The sequence below is a fragment of the Pseudorca crassidens genome, chromosome 6 (genome assembly GCF_039906515.1).
Source record: "Pseudorca crassidens isolate mPseCra1 chromosome 6, mPseCra1.hap1, whole genome shotgun sequence".
NCBI lineage: Eukaryota > Metazoa > Chordata > Mammalia > Artiodactyla > Delphinidae > Pseudorca > Pseudorca crassidens.
Genome location: NC_090301.1, coordinates 38765271 through 38787521, shown reverse-complemented (window position 1 = coordinate 38787521; position 22251 = coordinate 38765271). Strand labels below are relative to the sequence as shown.

Below are 22251 nucleotides of genomic sequence, written 5' to 3'. Positions count from 1 at the left end.
CTATAACACCTTCTCGGAGTCTAGGCTTTGTTTTAAAGGGCCCTAAAATAAGGTGGTTTTGGTGTCTCAGGAATAACATTCTCTGGATGGGGTTAATCAGGATCAGGAGGTGTCAACCTGACACGGAGATCTTGCTTTAGGGAGAGACTTTTATAGCAAGATTTCAATATCTCAAAAACAACTGAGCACTGTGACATTTGACACTGAAATGGTAATAATGGTAGGTACATCGTGGAAAAGATAGATAACCCAAAAAAAGGTATATAATTAAAATAAAGTGCTTTCTGCCCTTCACATTTCAATGAGTATATGAGCACTTTCTTTCTTTCTTTCTTTCTTTTTTTTTTTGTGGTACGCGGGCCTCTCACTGTTGTGGCCTCTCCCGCTGCGGAGCACAGGCTCCGGACGCACAGGCTCCGGACGCACAGGCTCAGCGGCCATGGCTCACGGGCCCAGCCGCTCCGCGGCATGGAGCACTTTCCTTTTTAAAAGAATTATGTTACCACTTCTTATCAGTAAGAAAAGTCCTCGGACTTCAAAGTATCATTTCAGTTGCTTCAGTAGGAACTAATCCCAACAAGACCCCTAGGTGTGACGGCTGATTACCCGATGGCTTGTCGCTCCAAAAGCCTCTGGACTGGAATGGTTAGTTTCCCCAGAAAACGCTTGATGATAGGTCGGCTCTTGGCAAATTTGTCTTTAATTTCAATTTCTAAGACATCAGTAAGGAGTGCGAAAAAGGAATATTTCTGAAAACAAAACATAACATGTTGAGTCAAAAAAAGATAAATATGAAATTATGTATATCAGTTTATTATTATAGAAAATAGTATCTCTTAAATCCTAACGACACACAGAGTCCACATTGCCAGAAAAATCTGCAGCTATTGTCAATCCTTTATTCACTCAGAGTCATTAACATTCACAAAGACTAAAAAGCAACAGCTAGGATCTGTATGACAAAGGAAGCCCCTTCGATCATCCAACCCTTCCTGGTTCAACAGTTTTAGGAGATGCTATCAAATATTAAACTATGCACAATACAATTTTAGTGCTCACTACATTTAACGTATCTTTATTCTTTAATACTTAATATCTTGTTATAGAGTGGCTTAGACTTAACTGATACATTTGATTAACAGCAATTTTAATTCCTGATCCCATGGTACTTTCGAAGTTGCACATCATAGGTTAAAATACTCCTTCACTTAGTGGTTAAAGTAGGAACATCTAAAGGATATGATAATTTCCCCGGTTTATATTAAAATAAAACAATGCTTAAATGGAAGTTACTTAATTTAAAAGGCACACAGGGACATTTCTTCTGGGACAGAAAAATAAAAGTATGAGGTTAAGATGTGTTGTTTTAAGAATGCCATTGGAGAAAACTGGATTGGATATTAATAAGGATATAAAATAAAAATAAAGAGCTTTACTCATTTACAAAGACTTTCACATATATTACAAAGATAAAATTTTCTTTTTAATGATGAGGCTTTCAGGAAAAGTAAGTGATGGAGCCAGGAATCTAACCTGAACCATTTCTCTCCTCCTCTGGCAGTATCCAGGCAACCACAGTGATATGAATAGTGTCAGACAGCTTTACACTTCGGGGTCACTAAATTTATTCAGTCATAACAATTTATTTTCACCAAAGGGCCGTAAAGTTTAGTCATCTTCTTAATGGAAAAAGCACTTGCTTAGAATAAGGGAGCAGAGTTTAAGCACTACTAGCCTCTGAATAGCGAGTTACATAAACATTTTAAGCTTCTGTTTCTTAATCACACAAATGGAGAGATGATAATCTCATCCCTTACACCCCCCCTTATCAGGCTTGTACTGGTAACATGGTTAAAAACATGGTTAAAAGCAATCTACAGATTCAATGCAATCCCTATCAAATTACCAATGGCATTTTTTTATAGAACTAGAACAAAAAATTTTTAAATTTGTATGGAGACACAAAAGACCCTGAATAGCCAAAGCAGTCTTGAGGGAAAAAACGGAGCTGGAGGAATCAAACTCCCTGACTTCAGACTATACTACAAAGCTACAGTAATCAAGACAATATGGTACTGGCACAAAAACAGAAACATAGATCAATGGAACAGGAGAGAAAAGCCCAGAGATAAACCCATGCACCTATGGTCAACTAATCTATGACAAAGGAGGCAAGGATATACAATGGAGAAAAGACAGTCTCTTCAATAAGTGGTGCTGGGAAAACTGGACAGCTGCATGTAAAAGAATGAAATTAGAACACTCCCTAACACCATACACAAAAATAAACTCAAAATGGACTTGAGACCTAAATGTAAGACCGGACACTATAAAACTCTTAGAGGAAAACATAGGAAGAACACTCTTTGACATAAATCACAGCAAGATCTTTCTTGATCCACCTCCTAGAGAAACGGAAATAAAAACAAAAATAAACAAATGGGACCTAAGGAAACTTAAAAGCTTTTGCACAGCAAAGAAAACCATAAACAAGACAAAAAGACAACCCTCAGAATGGGAGAAAATATTTGCAAATGAATCAACAGACAAAGGAATAATCTCCAAAATATATAAACAGCTCATGCAGCTCAATATTAAAGAAACAAACAACCCAATCCAAAAATGGGCAGAAGACCTAAATAGACATTTCTCCAAAGAAGACATACAGATGGCCAAGAAGCACATGAAAAGCTGCTCAACATCACTAATTATTAGAGAAATGCAAATCCAAACTACAATGAGGTATCACCTCACACCAGTCAGAATGGCCATCATCAGAAAATCTACAAACAACAAATGCTGGAGAGGGTCTGGAGAAAAGGGAACCCTCTTGCACTGTTGGTGGGAATGTAAATTGATATAGCCACTACGGAGAACAGTATGGAGGTTCCTTAAAAAACTAAAAATAGAATTACCATATGATCCAGCAATCCCACTACTGGGCATATACCCAGAGAAAACCATAATTCAAAAAGACACATGCACCCCAATGTTCACTGCAGCACTATTTACAATAGCCAGGTCATTGAAGCGACCTAAATGCCCATCAACAGACAAATGGATAAAGAAGTTGTGGTACATATATACAATGGAATATTACTCAGCCATAAAAAGGAACGAAATTGAGTCATTTGTTGAGACGTGGATGGATCTAGAGACTGTCATATAGAGTGAAGTAAGTCAGAAGAGAAAAACAAATATCGTATATTAACGCATGTATGTGGAACCTAGAAAAATGGTACAGATGAACCGGTTTACAGGGCAGAAGTTGAGACACAGATGTAGAGAACAAACGTATGGATACCAAGGGGGAAAAGCCGTGGGGGGTGGGGATGGTGGTGTGATAAATTGGGAGATTGAGATTGACATGTATACACTGATGTGTATAAAACATGTATACACTGATGTGTATTAAACTGATGACTAATAAGAACCTGCTGTATAAAAAAATTAAATTAAATTAAAAAAAGAATGCTAGGGAAATAAAGTTATTGCTAGTATCATTACTATATCCACTATGTGCCTTCTAAGTGCTCATCTTGAGATAACGTTTTATGTCTTCTAGGCTTCTAATGCGTTAAATTAAGTGGTATGCCTTTAAAAGTTATTCACTACTTGGGGACAGTAAGTAGTTTTTCAAACCAGGAATAAGAAAACATGTAGTTTTTATCCACTTAAATAACCATAAAAACTGCCCAGGAGAAACATCCTGCTGCACTGGCAAGTCTCAAATAGCCACATCTTTTCTCCAATTGGTTTTAGATCCCCTGAAGTATCTCCCTCTCCAATGAAATACTCGTTCAACATTGTTAGAACATATTATTGTCATTAAACATTTAGAGAGTGATTTAATTAACTGTGCAACTCCCATGCCAATACAGGTTTGTCTAGAAGCACTCATTAATGCTAGTATATGAAATGTGTCTTGGTTTCCTGAGAAATGGTGGGAGAACTCACACTTTGCTCCCTAGAAAAGAAGCAATGTCTCTGTTCATTCTTTGACTTTAAACAGTTCCAGTGGGAAAACCCTGGGCTTGATTTCACTGATATGATGCACTGTGATGACTGGTAACATATTGTAACTGTGAGAGAGTCTGAAATACCATCAACACAATCTGCCTTGCCTCAGGATGACGACTCCTTGAATGGCTCATGTAAGTAACCAAAATCTATAATGGAAATCCAAAAACCATTTGCCAGACAGTAAGGAGAGAAATTCCTTTAATCTGTACTGGGTATATGCTAGAACAAAATATCAAAATTTTAAATAAAAATGGAATCAGTATTACTGACTTTTCCTTCTGCCTCAGGCTCCCATACGGCTTGGCAAGGCAGTTACTGATGCTGCCCTTACAGAATTTTGATATTTTGTTCATCACGAATTTTTGCCTTGATTTTGATTTTTTTAAAATATTGCATTGAAATATTAATTTTGATCATCGAGTCTTTTGGACCCTATAAATCATGCACCTGAAGGAAGTGCCTCACTTGATTTACCCTAGACCCAGCCCTGGTTAGAAGGGAATATCTCACTTTCATTGTACCTTTTTCTAACAGAACCTCTAGACACCTCAACCATCTTGCCCACACCCATAAGCAGCTCAATGATACAGAGCCCAGTGGAGAGAGATGGAGTTGGCCAACTTCCTAACTGTCAAGCAGAAGGCCACGTACGATCATCTTACCTCTCGGTGCCAAATTGGATTTGTGGTGTTACTGATGATAGTAGACCTCCTCTCCTGCCCATGGTGGGCGCAAGTGGGGAAACTGCTCTTCTTCCCTGGCTGAATCGACATCTTAAGATAAGGGTCAGGATTGAAGAACATCCCTTTCTTTAGCCCAACTGCCCGAAGATCTTTAAAGAAAGAAAGAGAGGAGGAAGGAGGGAGGGAAAGAGAGAGGGAGAGGAGAGGGACAGAAGGAGAAAAGATTCACATATCTTGATTAGAACAAGCAGCTCAACGACAATTTGTTCTTAAATAATCACACAGGAAGCTCGAAACAGAAACTATTTGGTAAAACAACAAAGTTATTCACACTATGATTGCTTAGGTAAGTGAGGACAAGTGGGTTATGACTAGTTCCAGCAGAAAGTCTCCTAACAGGCTGCAAAATGAAGCCAAACTTTTACTACCACCTTATACAACTAAAATGACTTTTCCTGGGAAACGTTTTGAGCCTAACACGTACATCATCTTCACCCCCTTTTCCTATGTGGCTTGGCAGCTAGCATTTCACACAATGTCTTGAGAGAAACCCTTAGTAAATAGTGTGTTAAAAAAGAAAACCAATATGTTCCTTCATGAGAGAAAAGTGAATCTTCTATATACACATATGAGATGCACTGACTTAAGTTTAATTGGGGATGAAACGTAAGAGCACACATTCAGTTGTGCCATATTTAAAACGTCATACATATTCTACAAACGAAATGAATGTTAGGGGAAATAAAAGGAGGCCAGAAATATTTCTAAACTTTGAATGCTATCTGCTATATTAAATAATTGTAAGGTTATTTTTTCAATAGGCTGTTAAGTAAATTAAGTATTTGATGAATGTTCCATAACTCATCTTAGAGTCACCACTTGTTATTTCATACTATGCGAGCTGCTAAAAGTTCTGGCTAAAGTCTGGTTAGTGAAGAGACTAAAACTTTTAAAAATGGTCAAGCTGAGGGATACAAAAACGTCAGGAAATAAAGCTGGCTTCACTGGATCCTCAATGCCTTTCTGAGAATATCAGTTTGAATAAGGTTGCCCTGGGAGTTAAATGATGTCGAAAGCTTCCGGGAGAACAGACAGCCTCTAGGTAACTTTATGCAGTTATGATCAGTGTAGGGAAGTCCTGACCACTGGTTCAGAAAACAATTCTGTGGATGGCCTCTGAATCCTCCAAGACCTTTGGATTACCCAAATGAGCTGGGGAAGAGACCCTATAGAGTAACCCCACATTTTAGGAGGTCACCAGGGTCATCCTACTCAAGCCCATTCCTGAAACACAAAGTCTTTCTTAGAAGGACAGAATTGGCCTGGGGTTGCCCATAGAACCATACTCCCTGGAGGAGGTTCACCAATGACCAACAAGAACTTGTGGCCTAGATAACATGTGATGAAAACAGACCAGGACTGTCTAACGACTCATAACTGGCGGTAGCGGGAGACAGTCTAATATGTCAGAAAAGATTTAAAAATTCAAGCAAGAGGACCTTATGTTAAGAACACTGCATCAAATATAGTAAGATCTTTGATCTAAAAGCCAGTGGCAGAAGGGAAAGATGAGCAAAGAACTAGACAAGCACTTCAGAGAAGCTGCTGTAATCTCATTAGCTTCACAGTCCCCACCCCTGGCACTTCCTAAACTACGGAGTCATTATTAATACAGTATTTGCATTTTACTGTCAATTTAACAATGCTACATGTTTTCACTTGGCTTTATTTAGCATTAAATGGCTTTGAGAGAAAATGCAATTTACATATTTATTTTCTTACCTTTCTTGATTGTGCTCGCCTCAGACTCAGACAAGAGAATGACATTCTTTAGATATTAAATCTACTTCTCAAGAAGGGATTTCTTTGCAGTAAACAAGGAGTAACATGTACAGAAATGGCTGCCATGACATCTGACAGAGCTAAATTATTCATGCAAAACATTCCTTTGAAGAAAAAGCATCCACCAGAAGATTAAGCCAGAGCAAAGAAAGATGTCACCATTAACCCTTTTCCACAAGGGACATCGTACAAATAAATACAATAAACTACCAATTATTTGTACTCTGATCATTCAGTTCACTTTATCCATCTCTTGCCTCTCTTTTATCTTTTATATATTTTATTGCTCATAAATATCCACATCACCTAATAGACTAAAGAAGGACTCAAAGTCACAAAGGTATGACAGGTTAAATATCCTTCTTACTTGGAGAAAAGGTTTAAGATAGTCATCAAAAAACAGTTTTTTGGGGCTTCCCTGGTGGCGCAGTGGTTGAGAGTCTGCCTGCCGATGCAGGGGACACGGGTAAGTGCCCCCGTCCGGGAAGATCCCACATGCCGCGGAGCGGCTGGGAAGATCCCACATGCCGCGGAGCGGCTGGGCCCGTGAGCCATGGCCGCTGAGCCTGCACTTCCGGAGCCTGTGCTCCGCAACGGGAGGGGCCACAACAGTGAGAGGCCCGCGTACCGCAAAAACAAAAACAGTTTTTTGTTTTAGCTGTAGAGTTCAATTATTTGTGTCCCTACTTATTCATAGATAATCAAGAGCAGAACATTTGCAGACAGACATTCTACAGTGCTTAAATGCTCTCCATAAATATTATCATCCACTGTCAATATGCAACAACCAGATGAATTTTTTAGAATTACCGTTATAAAATTGCTTTCATCTTCTATAATTTTTAGCCATTTCTATACATCATCTGCAACTAGCTGATTACATGGTAAGAAACAGAGCAGATTTTAGGTAGCAAGCCTCCATGTGTATTGAGGTGGATGTTAGAAAAAGTTGTATATAGAAAAAAAAGGATTTGGCTGTGCCCCAAAGCTTATTTCCTACTTTTTAGGAAAATGTCCTGGGATTTTCAACTTCTACGTGGTCATTCTCCCACGGTGGGTTAATTAACATCCCCTCTGGAGTCAAAATCAATTTGTGTGTGTCATATTTAGAGTGATATTGATCATTTGAAAGCTTAGGGCAATGCTTCTAAACTAAGAAAACCGTGGTATGGTCAAACTAAGTTTTCTGAGCCATGGAGGTTGGCTAATTGTTCCATATCTATAAACGAAGAAATCTATAAACAATTTATCTTCCTGCAACCACCCCAGAACTGTGAAGGTCTAAAGCACAGGTAGCCAACTGAAGTGCTTTCAAAAGAGAGACAGATAAGGCGGGTGGGGAGTAGTATCACAGGCAGTGGTAGTAAGTGCTTTTCTAAAAATCTGGATATTTTCAAAACCCTGAGGGTTCCAACCAAAATATATTTATTGGCCAAATTTGAACCAGTTTACAGCCTCTGAGATTTGTCAGAGAACCAAGGCAAAATGGTTTTCATAGTAAGTGACCTGCATGGCAGGGGAAGGGGAGGAGAAGGAACATGCTAGAACAGACACAGATAGGCCGTGGGCCAGCAATGAACTAACGTGCACACTTCCATTATACGTGATATTCATGCATCATGGACTTGTGTTTTCAAGATCAGCCTTCTAACCCTTACTCTTGAAAATTTCTATTTTCATTTTCTATTTTCATTCATAACATTTTTTTGCAACCAAGAAAAAGTGAATCTAATTTAAATTTTAGAAGCACTACAATAATGGAAAAATGAAAACAAAACATCTTACAGTGATAGACATCTGTTAGACTTGATTTTACATGTATTGTAGTACGGTCGTCTGTTTTACAAGTCCATTTCAAATACTGATTTTCTTATTCTTGACTTTATGACTGCCGATTAATTTTTTTAAATCGGTGGCTTTGAAACCTTTTTTGACAGTGATCTATGTGTGAAATACATTTATCTTGAAACCCATTATACACATACATAGGTGTGTATATTTTTGTGTGTGAAATTTTCAGTTTGTATAAACTGGTGTTCTATGAAAAACATTTCCCTTTGGTGGTTAAACTCTGGCTCTTTTCTATTCTTTTTTTAATTGCTAGTTTCAATTAAATTAATCTTATAAATCACCAATGAGTTCCAACTCACAACCCAAAAAGCAGTGCTTCAGTTGTACGATAAATACACAAAAAAATCAGAATATTTTACTAACCAGAAAATAAACAACAAAAAAGTTGTCTTATCTACTTTTCAATTCTTTATATGTACTCCTTCACAGAAACAGGAGTATCCCTTGGCTTTTTTTCGCTAGTCTCCAAATTTTTCCTTTCTCTAGATGAGGCCAGCACAAATTGTTTTCAGTTATCTAAGCTCTAAGTGGGTTTAGCACATGTTACATTACAGTTTTCTTTAAGTAAGTATACATAGTTATGGTCTTTTCATCACAAGACAACTTGCTAGAAGCTTTCTGAGTTTATATTAATAATCTAATTTTTCATGGTAAGAGATATACTTGAATTTCCAGAAGTATTACCAAAAAAACACAAACAAACTTGCTCACATATCATATATGAGAGTGCAGAAAGAAGTGACTATTCGTGCCTTTGAAATTATACACTTTCCAACTGGACATCAGGTTTAAAGACATCCTTACCAGACAACGTAAAGCTAACGAGTTTTCGAGAGTGCTGACTTCCTGAAGCACATCCTTCCATGCCTTCTGCCCCCATCTGCAGAGAAAAAACACATATGTGAAGTTCCACAGGAATATGGTACCTCTCAACTTTTTTAGGGAAGCACACATATTTGCAAATATGATTTTTGTATCAATGTATTGTATATGCCTTTTCATATGCTACAAATCTTGGAAGTGAGACATAAATGCAGAGTCTCAGAGACTAGAGGAAGGGTCATACCTAAATTTAATCTTTACCCCAAATGTAACCAATATGAGCTTCCAAGTTCCCTGGGATATGAATCAACTTACTTTATGTCCTTTTATTTCTTTGGTAAGAAGATTGGGGCTTCCCTGGTGGCACAGTGGTTAAGAATCCTCCTGCCAATGCAGGGTACATGGGTTTGAGCCCTGGTCCGGGAAGATCCCACATGCTGCGAAGCAACTAAGCCCATGCACCACAACTTAAGCCTGCGAGCCATGACTACTTAAGCCCGCGTGCCTAGAGTCCATGCTCCGCAACAAGAGAATCCACCATAATGAGAAGCCCGTGCACCGCAACGAAGAGTAGCCCCTGCTCGCTGCAAATAGAGACTGCCCGCCCACAGCAATGAAGACCCAACGCGGCCAAAAATAAAATAAATAAATATTTTTAAAAAAGAATATAGTTGACATGTAGTAAGCATATTTATATTGCCATTATGGTATTAAAACATTCCCTTAAGTTAAAAATCAAACATCAAATTCCTTCAGATTTATTAGGAAAACCTAGAATAAACTAAACAGGTGATTTACATCAGACTCATCCATATAAATGTAGAATTACCCTCCTTGCTAAATATTTCTGAGTGACCATGTGGATATCCCACCGCCCTTGTAGACTCCTATTTTATTGTGCTACTGCTACATGGCACATGCTATTACAATTAGCAATAACAAGAATTTGCAATCCTATTGTACTGATTATTGTATTGTAAAGCTTTTTCTAAAAGCTTCTGAGTAAATTATATCTTACTTGAAAGGAGTCATTTACAGACCATAGCAGATTAAGTCTCTCAATTTATGTACAATTAGTGCTCAATTTATGGTACACTAGGAAAAAAGGGTTTCGTGGTCCTCTAAAAAAGAAGTCCAGAACATTGTAAGAGACAGATTTGAAGGCAGAATGTATTTGAATAGTCAAGAAATAGAAACCACATTTTAATTCCAAAGTTTAGATTACACCCTTCCAGCTTATCTTTGTGGCTCTCCCCACCTCCCTTAAAAATTATACACCAAGAGATAAAACTTTCACTAATCCAAGCCAAGTTGAGGAACTTCAAAATAAATTCCATTCAAATTTTGAAATATAAATGTCCACTTCCAGGCTTCCCTGGTGGCGCAGTGGTTAAGAATCCACCTGCCAATGCAGGGGACACGGGTTAGGTTCGAGCCCTGGTCCACGAAGATCCCACATGCCACGGATCAACTAAGCTCATGCACCACAACTGCTGAGCCTGCAATCTAGAGCCTGTCAGCCACAATTACTGAGCCTGTGTGCCACAACTTCTGAAGCCTGTGCGCCTAGGGCCTGTGCTCCACAACAAGAGAAGCCACAGCAATGAGAAGCCCATGCACCACAACAAAGAGAAGCCTCTGCTCGCCACAACTAGAGAGAGCCCGTGTGCAGCAACAAAGACCCAACACAGCCAAAATTAAATAAATAAAATAAACATTAAAAAAATTTTCCATTTCCTTCTCTACTTCTTGTACCTTAGTCAAAACTATTTTGTGTGACACTTAACTGCTTCCTGATTGTTTCACGTATCATTTGCAACATGCCTAGGGTACCATCCAGGCATCTCTACTTCGTTCCATCTAGATGCACATTGTCCTGCAAGAAGTAACTGAGAAACTCTACAGGCAAGGGAAGAGCAGCCATCCTAATCGTATGGTCTCCTTTCTCACATATCCTTTTGCAATGAATCAAGAATAAAAAAAAGTTATGTCTTCTCTGTCATGCATACTTTGACATCATTGCCATTCATCAGTGTACACAGTGATATGTGCCACTTGGAACAGGAAATCCTTCGCTTCAGGGACAGATAAAGGCGACCATCACTCACTACCATGTATTGTTTCAACACGGGTTGACAGTATTACTTCTGAGCTTTCCTGGCTTAAATCTATGAAGGGAGTTTATTTAAAAACCTCTCTCTAAACACTGAGTACAGATATGTTTATTATCACTGATGTTCCTATTTCTGGCGATCAGGTGGGTCTTTCCTGGCTTTATTGTCATGAATGATAAAGCTGAATTCTCTGAATATTAGTTCACATGAGCATTTTACCACGTTGTTGTAAAGGACACTGTTTATCTGTGAATTCTGTGATAATTGTTTCATATTAGCCTTTTGCCAGACAGTGAATTACATTTTTAAAAGGAGAATTCGAGGGCATTTTCTTTAGTTTCTATAATTTCTTACAACATTTTAAGTAGGCTTTGAATGATGACAGACTATGAATCTTTGCAAAGTCTCCCTGTTCTCACTTGGCATGAAGAGACATCATGTTTTCGGAAGGGGCACATCTCCCTGGGCAGTGTGGTCCATTTGAGGGGAGGCCACGGTTTGTGAGATGCCTGGCACAGGAAGGGCAGCTGTTGCTGAGTGTCTGTCCCAGATGCAGTCTGTACTACCTCTCTATTTGCCACTTTATAGTCCAGGGGTGTGTGTGTATGGTGAAAGCAGGATGAGGCAGACACAGCGATGCTATCTGGCCAGTTGGGTGCTGTCTCTGCTCTATTTAACCTAGGGATGATGAGTCAGAGGGGTACAGCACAATATAATAAACCATATGTACTTGGTGAGAGCCAACCAACCCAGTGTCATCAAGCATTAAAATGTGGTTGCTACTGCCCAACTATTCTTCGCATCATGGAATGATCCTACTAAATGAGCTTCGTGAATATCGATGTTGTCAGTCAGTACAATATCTACACACAGGTCACATTCCTAGGTGAACATCATGCTGTCATAGAAACACAGTGCTCAGCCCACAGTGAAAGGCCCATTGGCACAGCCTCTCAATAGCAGATATAGACCCAACTGTCTCAAGCTTGGTCAGAAATCTATTGACCACCAATTCCATTAGTCAGCCTTTGAACCAAAATATTCTATTATGATTGCCAGTGCTGTATCTATGAAGCTTTTAAGGTGCTCTAAAACCTGTCTGAAGAAAATTAATTATCTACAACTATCCACAGGCTTTGACAGAATAATCTCAATGCAAAATCAATGGAAAAAGATCAATGCTCACCAGGCTGTAAGCTCCCGGCCATCAGTGATATCTGATCATGGAAACTGCTCAAATCCAAGAAAATCTGACTCCAGAAAGTCATGTTTGGAAGCTATTATCTAATTTCACACATAGTTAATTTTCAAACGTTTTATTATCAACAGCCCCACTTTTCTAGTTTTATAATTTTCCTTTTTAGAATATTAATTAGTGTGTTCTAGGGCTTACTGTGACATGGCAGACTTTGTAATCAACAACTGTTATTCTCCTTGTGAACCTTCAAAGTCTTATATAGTAAATGTGGGTTTTTAAAAAATATTCTATACTTTGTTCACTATAATAGGAACTCAAATATAATTCAAATGTGAACAGAGTACTTATTGAAAATTTTGCACATACTGTTCCCTTTACCTAAAATGCTCTTCCCTCCCCCTCTTCACCTAAGTAACTTCTACTCATCCTTCAGATTGTCCCGAGAACATGCCTTCTTCAGGGAAGCTTTCCAAGACCTTCCTGATCAGGATGAATCCTGCTAGTATATGCTCTCATAGCCCCATTTCACTGCCCCTCACAGTAATTATCACTCAAATAAATACAATTCAGTTTAATTGATGTCTCTCTCCCCCACCAGACCAGTGAGAGCAAGGGCTGTGTTTTTGCTTATCATTTCATTCCTAGTGGTGGGTATAATGTCTGGCACTTACTAGGCACCCAATGAATATTTGTTTGAATGAATAAATGAAAGGAAAAGACTGCTTGATATCGTATTGGTGGGCCAGACAATTTCAAAATGCCATCTGCAGAGATTACATTCTGAATTTCAGGGAGTCAACCTGTTCACTTGCTTACTTCCAAAAATGCATGCATCTATAAATGTGTACACACACACACACAACATTAGGAAGATTCTATTTTACGAGAGTCAGTAATTTTCTTCTATACTTTCATGGCCTGATTGTTATAAATGACTTATAAACACTGCAATGATTTATATATCTTGGACTCCATGAATCATCTGAGTTCAACCACCCATGTACAATGGAGTGCATCCTGTGAAGCTGTTAGATTCTAAAGTTAGTTGGTGAAGTGAAAAATCATGAAATTGTGAAAAGTAATTCTTAAGAAAGTACCATGTTGGAAATGGACATACGTTCCTTCAAAAGTCCAGCACAATCAGTTTCCTCCGAAGCTAAGTTAGATATCTCTTTCTTTAATTGAGGACTTGGTGAAAAGGTTGGCTTCTGTTGAGTGGCCACGTGATACCAAACATATGTGTGGTACCTTTAAGCACTACAGTTCAATTGAGCATCAGGAGGGATCCCACACTCTCTCCTGCAGGAACGGCACATTCGTAATCCCCATCTCACACTCTCTTTGGGGTAAAAGTCTGTTAAACTGACTGGTAGGGAGAATCACCCACTACTTAAATTTTTTTTTTCTCTCTGAGTTCATGTAAATTAAATTCACAGAAGATGCAAAACGCCACCATTTCCTACCAACTGGCCACCCTGACAAAGTTTAAAAAAAAACCTTCCATGATGGACGGGCACTCACCCATTTCCTTCAGGAATAGGTTCCCTGGAGAGTTGACTATATACAGAATTATTATAAATCAAGCCATATTTTCCCACTGGTTTACATTATGGATTTAGTGAAGCCATCCTGTAAGTTATTTCCTTTCCCAAAACGGCGCCCACACTGCTGTGTGTTTCCTTTGCATTGTTTCCCATAACCCTGCCAGAGCTGCACAGGCAAAAATAGAAACCAAGGCCTCTGGGACTGAGGCTCAAGGAAGCAGCCTGAGGGGCACTCACCATCACAGCGGGGTTCTTCACCGTGATGCAGGGGGTCGTGGCTCGCAGGGCTCCACTAATGCCGTGGTAGTATTTGAAACAGATTTTTATCTCCGCTGTGAATTGATTGGAGAAAAACAGTCATTTAAACACTGAAACAAATCCCTTAGGCATCACCTGAGGAAATCCACCTCTCCACCTCTCCGAAAATCCCACTCAGGACTCTTTGAGCGATCCCTTCCTTTCCAGTCAGAGGCAACAGACTATACCAACTCCTGTTTGATTTTATAGGCTTCTCTGAAAATGTCTAAGAACACCCCAAATATATTAGAAAAACAGTGCACAAAAACAACACGCCAAAATATTAGTGTAGAGATAAGAATAAGACTAGCTACCATTCAGTGAGGAGCTGCTGATGGACCACAGGGCTGCGTCTCTGCCCCCATTGTTACTGACCCCTCATATTTAACTCGGGAGGCAGAAATTCTTGTCCCCATAGAACAGCTGAAGCATTGAGGTTTGCCGAAGATCAAACAAGTAAGAAACGACAGAGTCAGGACTCAAACCCCATCCAATGGGGCTTTGCCCCATTCCAAAGCCTTCACTCCTATCCTCTACAATATAGACAGAATGCAGCTGTCAATGGAAATAAAAAAAGAGCAGACAGAGTATAAAAGATTGCTGTAGGAGACTCTGTGGTGAGAGGGTCTGGGGACCTGACTTAAATGTAGCCACTAGTAGGGATCATATTCTGGAACCACCAGTAAATATATATCTACATCTCCACAGGTGTGGACAGATGTATGTATATATATTGGATATAACTATAGGTGCGTGTGTATGTATATATATTTATATACTATATAATTTGAACTTGATCAAAAGCAATACAAATGTCAATTACTGTTTTTGGAAAGTAACTACATGAAGCCAACAAGTGTCAAAGATAAAACCCAGAGTCACTGAAATTTCTCTGTATACAGAGCACCTGAGTCACTGAAGTTTCCCTGTGAGATGTCTTTTTCCCAAGGTGTCATTTAATATAGGCAATGACACTGATGGGCAGGCTGCAGAGGAGAGTCCTAGCCTATAGGAGTGGAGTTACCCTCTCAACTGAGTCACCTGGATTATTAAAGTGGGACCACTCGATGTGATTCCCCAAGGAAATTAATCTTGCACTGACTTTCCTGACAGCACCAAGTGGTCTCCTATAGAGTATTTGGTTTGCTTATTTTAAGAAAAAGATACAATGATTGAAGAAAAATCCTACTTTAGGAATTTATATAGGAATATTTAGGAATATTACATATAAAAATATAATATTTCCCATCAATGAAAAAATACTAAATCTCATAAAAAAAAGGTCTATCATGGGTAAAATATCGAGTCTTTCCATTACGTACATTAATCACGAAGCAGTGATTCACAACGAAGGCGGTATCATGAAGTGAAAGATGTTTACCATGCCCAGCACTATGCTAGACAGTGCAAGGGAATCAGAGAGAGGTTTCTGGTCTAGCAGGTGTTAAGATGACAAAATCCAGAAGAGAAGCACTGAAGAGGCAGAGTGCCAGGTGGAAATGTGGAGATCGTGGAAAATATTCCACGTGAGGGCACAGTGGAGTCAGAAAGGTCTCATGAAACAAACAGAACTCAGACCTTCAGCTGAGAAAAATGGGGTTGGAGAGAGTTAGGAGTGAGTGGTGGCAAAAACAGGGAAGCAGGAATGAGCATGCTGGCTTGAGGACCAGCAGGACGACCTCGGCAGCAATTCTAGCTTTACTATGAATTCCCTGGAACCCTACATAAGTGAGTGGAGTGAGCACGAACACAGGTTTTTGGTGATTATGGAAATGTAATAACTATAGATTTGAGTAAACCACTGTCCCATCTGCTTTCCTTCAAGACCAATAGCATGTATTCTGCAAGAACGAAGCTAAGTAACACGTACAAGGCCTGTCAAAGCAGAACAAGCTCGGTGACAGGCGGGAGGACTGAATTCTGCAGGCATGAGCTCATTAGTATCACGTTCTACATGCCGGGAACCAGCAGTGTGTGAATCTGCCTGCAGCAGTGCCTCACAGACCCAGCCAATGGTCAGTCAGTGAGCAGCTTATTTTTCAATAAAGAGAAGTGCATTTTTACAAGACATCTTCCCTCTCGTTAGGATGCCACCTCCTCTTTTCTAATGTTTTAACAGTCAGCGAGGTAAAAGACTAGGAAACAAACAGACCCCAATAAGCATCTGCTTATTTTTATCTGTAGATGTTGCTAGCCAGACCAGCGTTGCTAGCTGACCGTTCTGACTGTTACTTTACTTCTTGCTAAAACAAAAATCTCCAACCCCCGTGATAAATGAGAATCCCTGAAACTATAAGATAAACTCATTCTCATTGTGCACAGCAGATTTTGTGGACATGATCACCAAAAACCGCAGACCTGACAGCTTCACAATGCTTTAAGATTCAGTGTAAAGCCAAGGGGACTTACACAGATCACCAGTTACAAAACCAAATGCATAGGCAGGTCCTGGTCGCCAGAGAGAAAACCCCAGTACCAGACAGAACTAGTTGCTTGCACCTCGACTGTTCAGGAGGACACCAGTGGAGACTTCTGCCCCTAAAATAGAGGAATGTTTCATGCTGAGTGGGAGGTTTCATCTTCACATATCATTTAGTGTTTTAGAAGGTCACTCAAGATTTTAAAAAATGGTGTAACTAAGCAACATCCCCTCTGAGGAAGAGAGAGAAGAGAGAGCAGAATTTTGATGAATGTCCCTGAACATTTTAGTTATGAGAAGAGGTAACTGGGAAGATTACTCAAAAGGGTGGAAAAGAGAAGTTGGTATTCATGCTTCTATTTTAGCTACAATTTTAAACTCTAACTGTAAGAGGAGACCAGAAAGCTATTGCTGAGAAACAGATACAAGAACAGGTGAAAGCAAACGTGGGCGTGATGATGGAGCATCAGATAAGAGAGGAGCCACTGGCCACAGGGCCAGCCCTGCTCACAGGCAGGAAAGATGAAGGATATGGACTAAGGAGCATTCTACCTGACAACGGTTTCTCCACAGCCTGATGTGGCAGCTAATCAGGCCTCAAATTATGGAGGGGGAATACATATAACTATTCCTTTGGATTATAAAAAAAGAAGAGTATTTTCTCCAAAGCAACTGCTTATAAAAACATGTTGCCTTACTGGGAATATACCCAGACAAAACTATAATTCAAAAAGATACATGCATCCCTATGTTCATAGCAGCACTGTTCACCAATAGCCAAAACATGGAAACAACCTAAATGTCCATCGACAGGTGAACGGATAAAGAAGATGTGGTACATATATACAATGGAATACTACTCAGCCACAAAAAAGAATGAAATAATGCCATTTGCAGCAACATGGATGCAACTAGAGCTTATCATACTAAGTGAAGTCAGAAAGAGAAAGACAAATACCATATGATCTCACTTATATGTGGAATCTAAAATATGGCGCAAATGAACCTATCTACAAAACAGAAACAGACTCACAGAGAACAGACTTGTGGTTGCCAAGAGGGAGGGGGGAAGGGAGAGGGACGGTCTGGGAGTTTGGGGTTGGTAGATGCAAACTATTACATTTAGAATGGAAAAACAACAAGGTCCTACTGTATAGCACAGGGAACTCTATTCAATATCCTGGGATAAACCATAATGGAAAAGAATATTAAAAAAGAATGTCTATATGTGTATAACTGAGTCACTTTGCTGTAGAGCTGAGATTGTGACAACATTGTAAATCAATTCTACTTCAATAAAACAAATGTTGCCTTAGAGGCAGTGAACCAGGAGAAGGGTGAGGCCTCCCACATTAACCTTGAAGGACCTACAGTCTGGGCCAGCTCCTGGAAGGAAGAAAGCATTGCCGAGTGGCATCTTCTCTCTCTCAGGTCCCTTCTGAATAGCTGAAGCCAGTCATGAATCACAGAAATATATTTTGGCCCCTTGCAATAATCTTCTGGACACTTTCGTTTATAGAGTTACTAGAAGATTTAGCTGCCTCTATTTAAATGCCAGTAAGACACAGAAACGCTTTTATTTTAAAAATTTTAACTTACCAGCTTCCATTAAATACAAATGAAGAGGTCACCCAGAGCAAGAGCTTGCCAGCTCCACGTCTACCACAGATGGGAGGGTGATGGCTGTCCAAAGACGGCACTTTGTACTTGTTGGGGGTGACTGGGAAGGTAGGAAGAACTTAAACCTGTTCCCAAGTAAAGGGGTTTCTGTAATTTTGTCACTCGGACATTGCATTTTAAAGCAATCATTCTACCATCTGCCTAAAGGAAGAAAAGATTTCCGTGTTTGTACATGAATAAAACACTTCTAGAACGATCACATGAAACTGGTAAAACTGATTGCCTTCAGGGAGGGGAAACTGGTGACTGGGGCATGAAGTTGGGGAGATAATTTACTTTCATTTTTGTGTCTTTTTAACATTATACTCTTTTTGTCTATTATCTGTTCAAAATTTATTTTTAAAAAGCAATCTCAACTCAGCTACATTAACTCTAGGCAATGGTATAAGATTCCAAGCCTTCTCGGAAAAAGGTTCTACAGGCCACTCCCTGCAAGAAATGGTTTTGTTTCAAAGACTGGGATCTTTGAAACACCATCCATCACTTTAAATAGCTACAAGATTCACTTAGGTAGTAGTTAATAGCTTGCTCCCATTTAGAAAATCTGGATTTTCCTCAAGTTTTAGAAGTTGACTATTTTGAACCATAAAGATGGATGGAATGGGAATGTCCTTCTTCCTTTAATCATTTCTGTTTCATTAAAATAATCTAAAAAAAAAATCAAGCTAATAGGAATTTATTCAAAAACATGATTTTAACCACTGCCTTTGTGCTTTTATTATATTCTTAATATTATGATTCCTATTGATAAGCTCTTTTATTCAGAGGCCACAAGTTGGGAAAGAGTAAACACATTCTAATTCTCATGCTTTTGAGGAAATTTACCCACATTTCCAGGGACGTGCTCACCTGTTTATACGGTACCGCAGGTTGTCTTCTCTTTAACAAGGGCCAATGCAACCTGAAAGGGCCAGGCCCTCCCCTGCTAAAGCTCAGAAAAACAATCTTGAAAATCAAAGACAGACAATATCAGTATAATGTGGAAGAACCTAATAGGGTTAGAGAAGTAATTGGACCTTGTTTTTCTCATTACTTAGTAATGGCAGCTGGACCAATGTTGGAAAGTAAAGAGAAGTAGAAATAGGCAATAAAACGTAAAGTATGCTGGCAGAGAATGAAAAGCACCAAACCTCCATCTAAGGGGCAAAAAGGCCCTTCTGATGTTGGTGGGAAGGGGCTTACGAATGGAGGTTAGAGCAGGGGCTCTGACAGTACAAATAAGAGACTGAGGCCACCCCTTTCCCCCCACCCAATAAAAAGTCACGCACAAAGGTTCTGTTTGGGCAAGGCACCGCATCTTAGAAAGCACGCTAACCTGAGTGCCAGTCAGAGATGAGGCTCTCAGTTACACAAGCCACATGCACCTCTGCTATGCAGTTTCCTAATCCTGCCCACTTCCTAGGGCTGAGACAGGTAAGATATGTGAAAGCACTATATAATTCATACGAATGGCAATGTCCTGTTATTACCATTAATGATCACAAAGCAGTTTAGTAAACAGCAATGTAGCTATTTCTAAGCTTCTTCACTGATCCAGGAATCAGTGAGTTCTCGAATATTGCCTGGCACAAAGTTGATACTTGACTAAATACTTCACGATGGCTGGGGACACAGATGGACAGATGAGTAGAAGAAATGAAGGAAGGACAAAAAGCAGCTCTGAATGAATGAATGACCATAGTCTGTGAAAGACTATGAAGAATAAAATAGATATCCTAGCATGCCAAGACAATTCCTGAAACCTCTTACATTTCAAAACTCAAGAATACACATTGCTCAGGGGATCCATTCATTTTCTGCAAGCATAAGCTCATTTGAGGAACTGTGACAGTCCTATGACAAGTAAGTGCAGATGAAGCTGATCCTCCTCTCCAATGTCTAGGAAGGTCACTTACTCAGAAATAAACCTGTCTTTGTCCTTCAAATTCATTCCAGTAGGTCCCGTAATAATGTAAGTGTGGGCCTCCTGCCTCCTCTGGAGTTTATTCAGATAAACCAAAGCCATTTTACTTTTAGAAACAGGTTAAATAGTGCTCAAATCCAGGTTTGCCCATGAACTCAGATTAATTTTCTGAGAATTTACTTTACTTGGACTTCTGATTAGCTACAGATAAATTTTCTCTCTCAAGATGAAAGCAAAAATTTTAAAATGTCATAAGCTTTCAAGATCAGAGGCTGAAAACAGAAGTTTTTAACCCATACCCCCAATCCCGATTTTTTTTGTTTCACACCGTCATCTCCAGAGATTCAAGCAAAACTTCATTATGCTGGGAAGTCCCCTTAGTTCTGCTCTTGCCAGACATAGGGTAAAAAGAAATTGACGTCGAGTAGTGAGGAAGATGGCGGAAGAGTAAGACGCGGAGATCACGTTCCTCCCCACAGATACACCAAAATACATCTACACGTGGAACAACTCCTACAGAACACCTACTGAACGCTGGCAGAAGACCTCAGACCTCCCAAAAGGCAAGAAAACCCCCACGTACCTGGGTAGGGCAAAAGAAAAAAGAAAAAACAGACAAAATAGGGATGGGACCTGCACCAGTGGGAGGGAGCTGTGAAGGAGGAAAGCTTTCCACACACTAGGAAGCCCCTTCGAGGGTGGAGACTGCAGGCGGCGGAGGGGGAAAGCTTCGTAGTCGCGAAGGAGAGCGCAGCAACAGGGGTGCGGAGGGCAAAGCGGACAGATTACCTCACAGAGGATCGGTGCCGACCGGAACTCACCAGCCTGAGAGGCTTGTCTGCTCACCCGCCGGCGCGGGCGGGGCTGGGAGCTGAGGCTCGGGCTTCGGAGCGCCGCCGGGAGAGGACTGGGGCTGGCGGCGTGAACACACCCTGAAGGGGGCTAGTGCACCACGGCTAGCCGGGAGGGAGTCCAGAGAAAAGTCTGGAGCTGCCGAAGAGGCAGGAGACTTTTTCTTCCCTCTTTGTTTCCTGGTGCGCGAGGAGAGGGGATTCAGAGCGCTGCTTAAAGGAGCTCCAGAGACGGGCGCGAGCCGCGGCTACCAACGCGGACCCCAGAGACGGGCATAAGACGCTAAGGCGGTTGCTGCCACCACCATGAAGCCTATATGCGAGCACAGGTCACTATAAACACCCCCCTTCCGGGGAGCCTGTGCAGCCCGCCACTGCCAGGGGCCCGGGATCCACGGACAACTCACCCGGGAGAACGCATAGCGCACCTCAGGCTGGTGCAACGTCACGCCGGCCTCTGCCGCCGCAGGCTCGCCCCGCCCTCCGTGCTCCTCCCTCCACCCGGCCTGAGTGAGCCAGAGCCCCCGAATCAGTGGCTCCTTTAACCCCGTCCTGTCTGAGCGAAGAACAGACGCCCTCCGGTGACCTACACGCAGAGGCGAGGACAAATCCAAAGCTAGGCCCCGGGAGCTGTGAGAACAAAAAAGAGAAAGGGAAATCTCTCCTAGCGGCCTCATGAGCAGCGTTGGTTAAATCTCCACAATCAACTTGATGTACCTGCATCTGTGGAATACATGATAGACAACCAATCATCCCAAATTGAGGAGGTGGACTTTGAGAGCAAGATTTATGATTTTTTCCCCTTTTCCTCTTTTTGTGAGTGTGTATGTGCATGCTTCTGGGTGAGATTTTGTCTGTACAGCTTTGCTTCCAGAATTTGTCCTAGGGTTCTATCCATCCATTTTTCTTTTGTTTTTTTGCTTTTGTTTTTCTTTCTAAAAAAATTTTTTTCTTAATAATTATTTTAATAACTTAATTTTATTTTATCTTTATTTTATTTTATTTTATTTTATTTTATTTTATT

At 40.3% G+C, this 22251-nt stretch overlaps 1 protein-coding gene across 3 annotated transcripts in view; it reads right to left on the bottom strand.

Moving 5' to 3' along the window:
* Positions 1–22251, bottom strand: part of HECW2 (HECT, C2 and WW domain containing E3 ubiquitin protein ligase 2) — a 414063-nt gene that overhangs the window by 137324 nt on the left and 254488 nt on the right. For all 3 annotated transcript variants that reach the window (XM_067741145.1, XM_067741144.1, XM_067741146.1), the window contains 4 exons: positions 14315–14409; positions 9204–9279; positions 4686–4855; positions 607–749 (listed from right to left, as the gene is read on the bottom strand). In XM_067741145.1, the coding sequence (XP_067597246.1) occupies positions 607–749; positions 4686–4855; positions 9204–9279; positions 14315–14409 (484 nt within the window). The remainder of the gene's footprint in view (positions 1–606; positions 750–4685; positions 4856–9203; positions 9280–14314; positions 14410–22251) is intronic.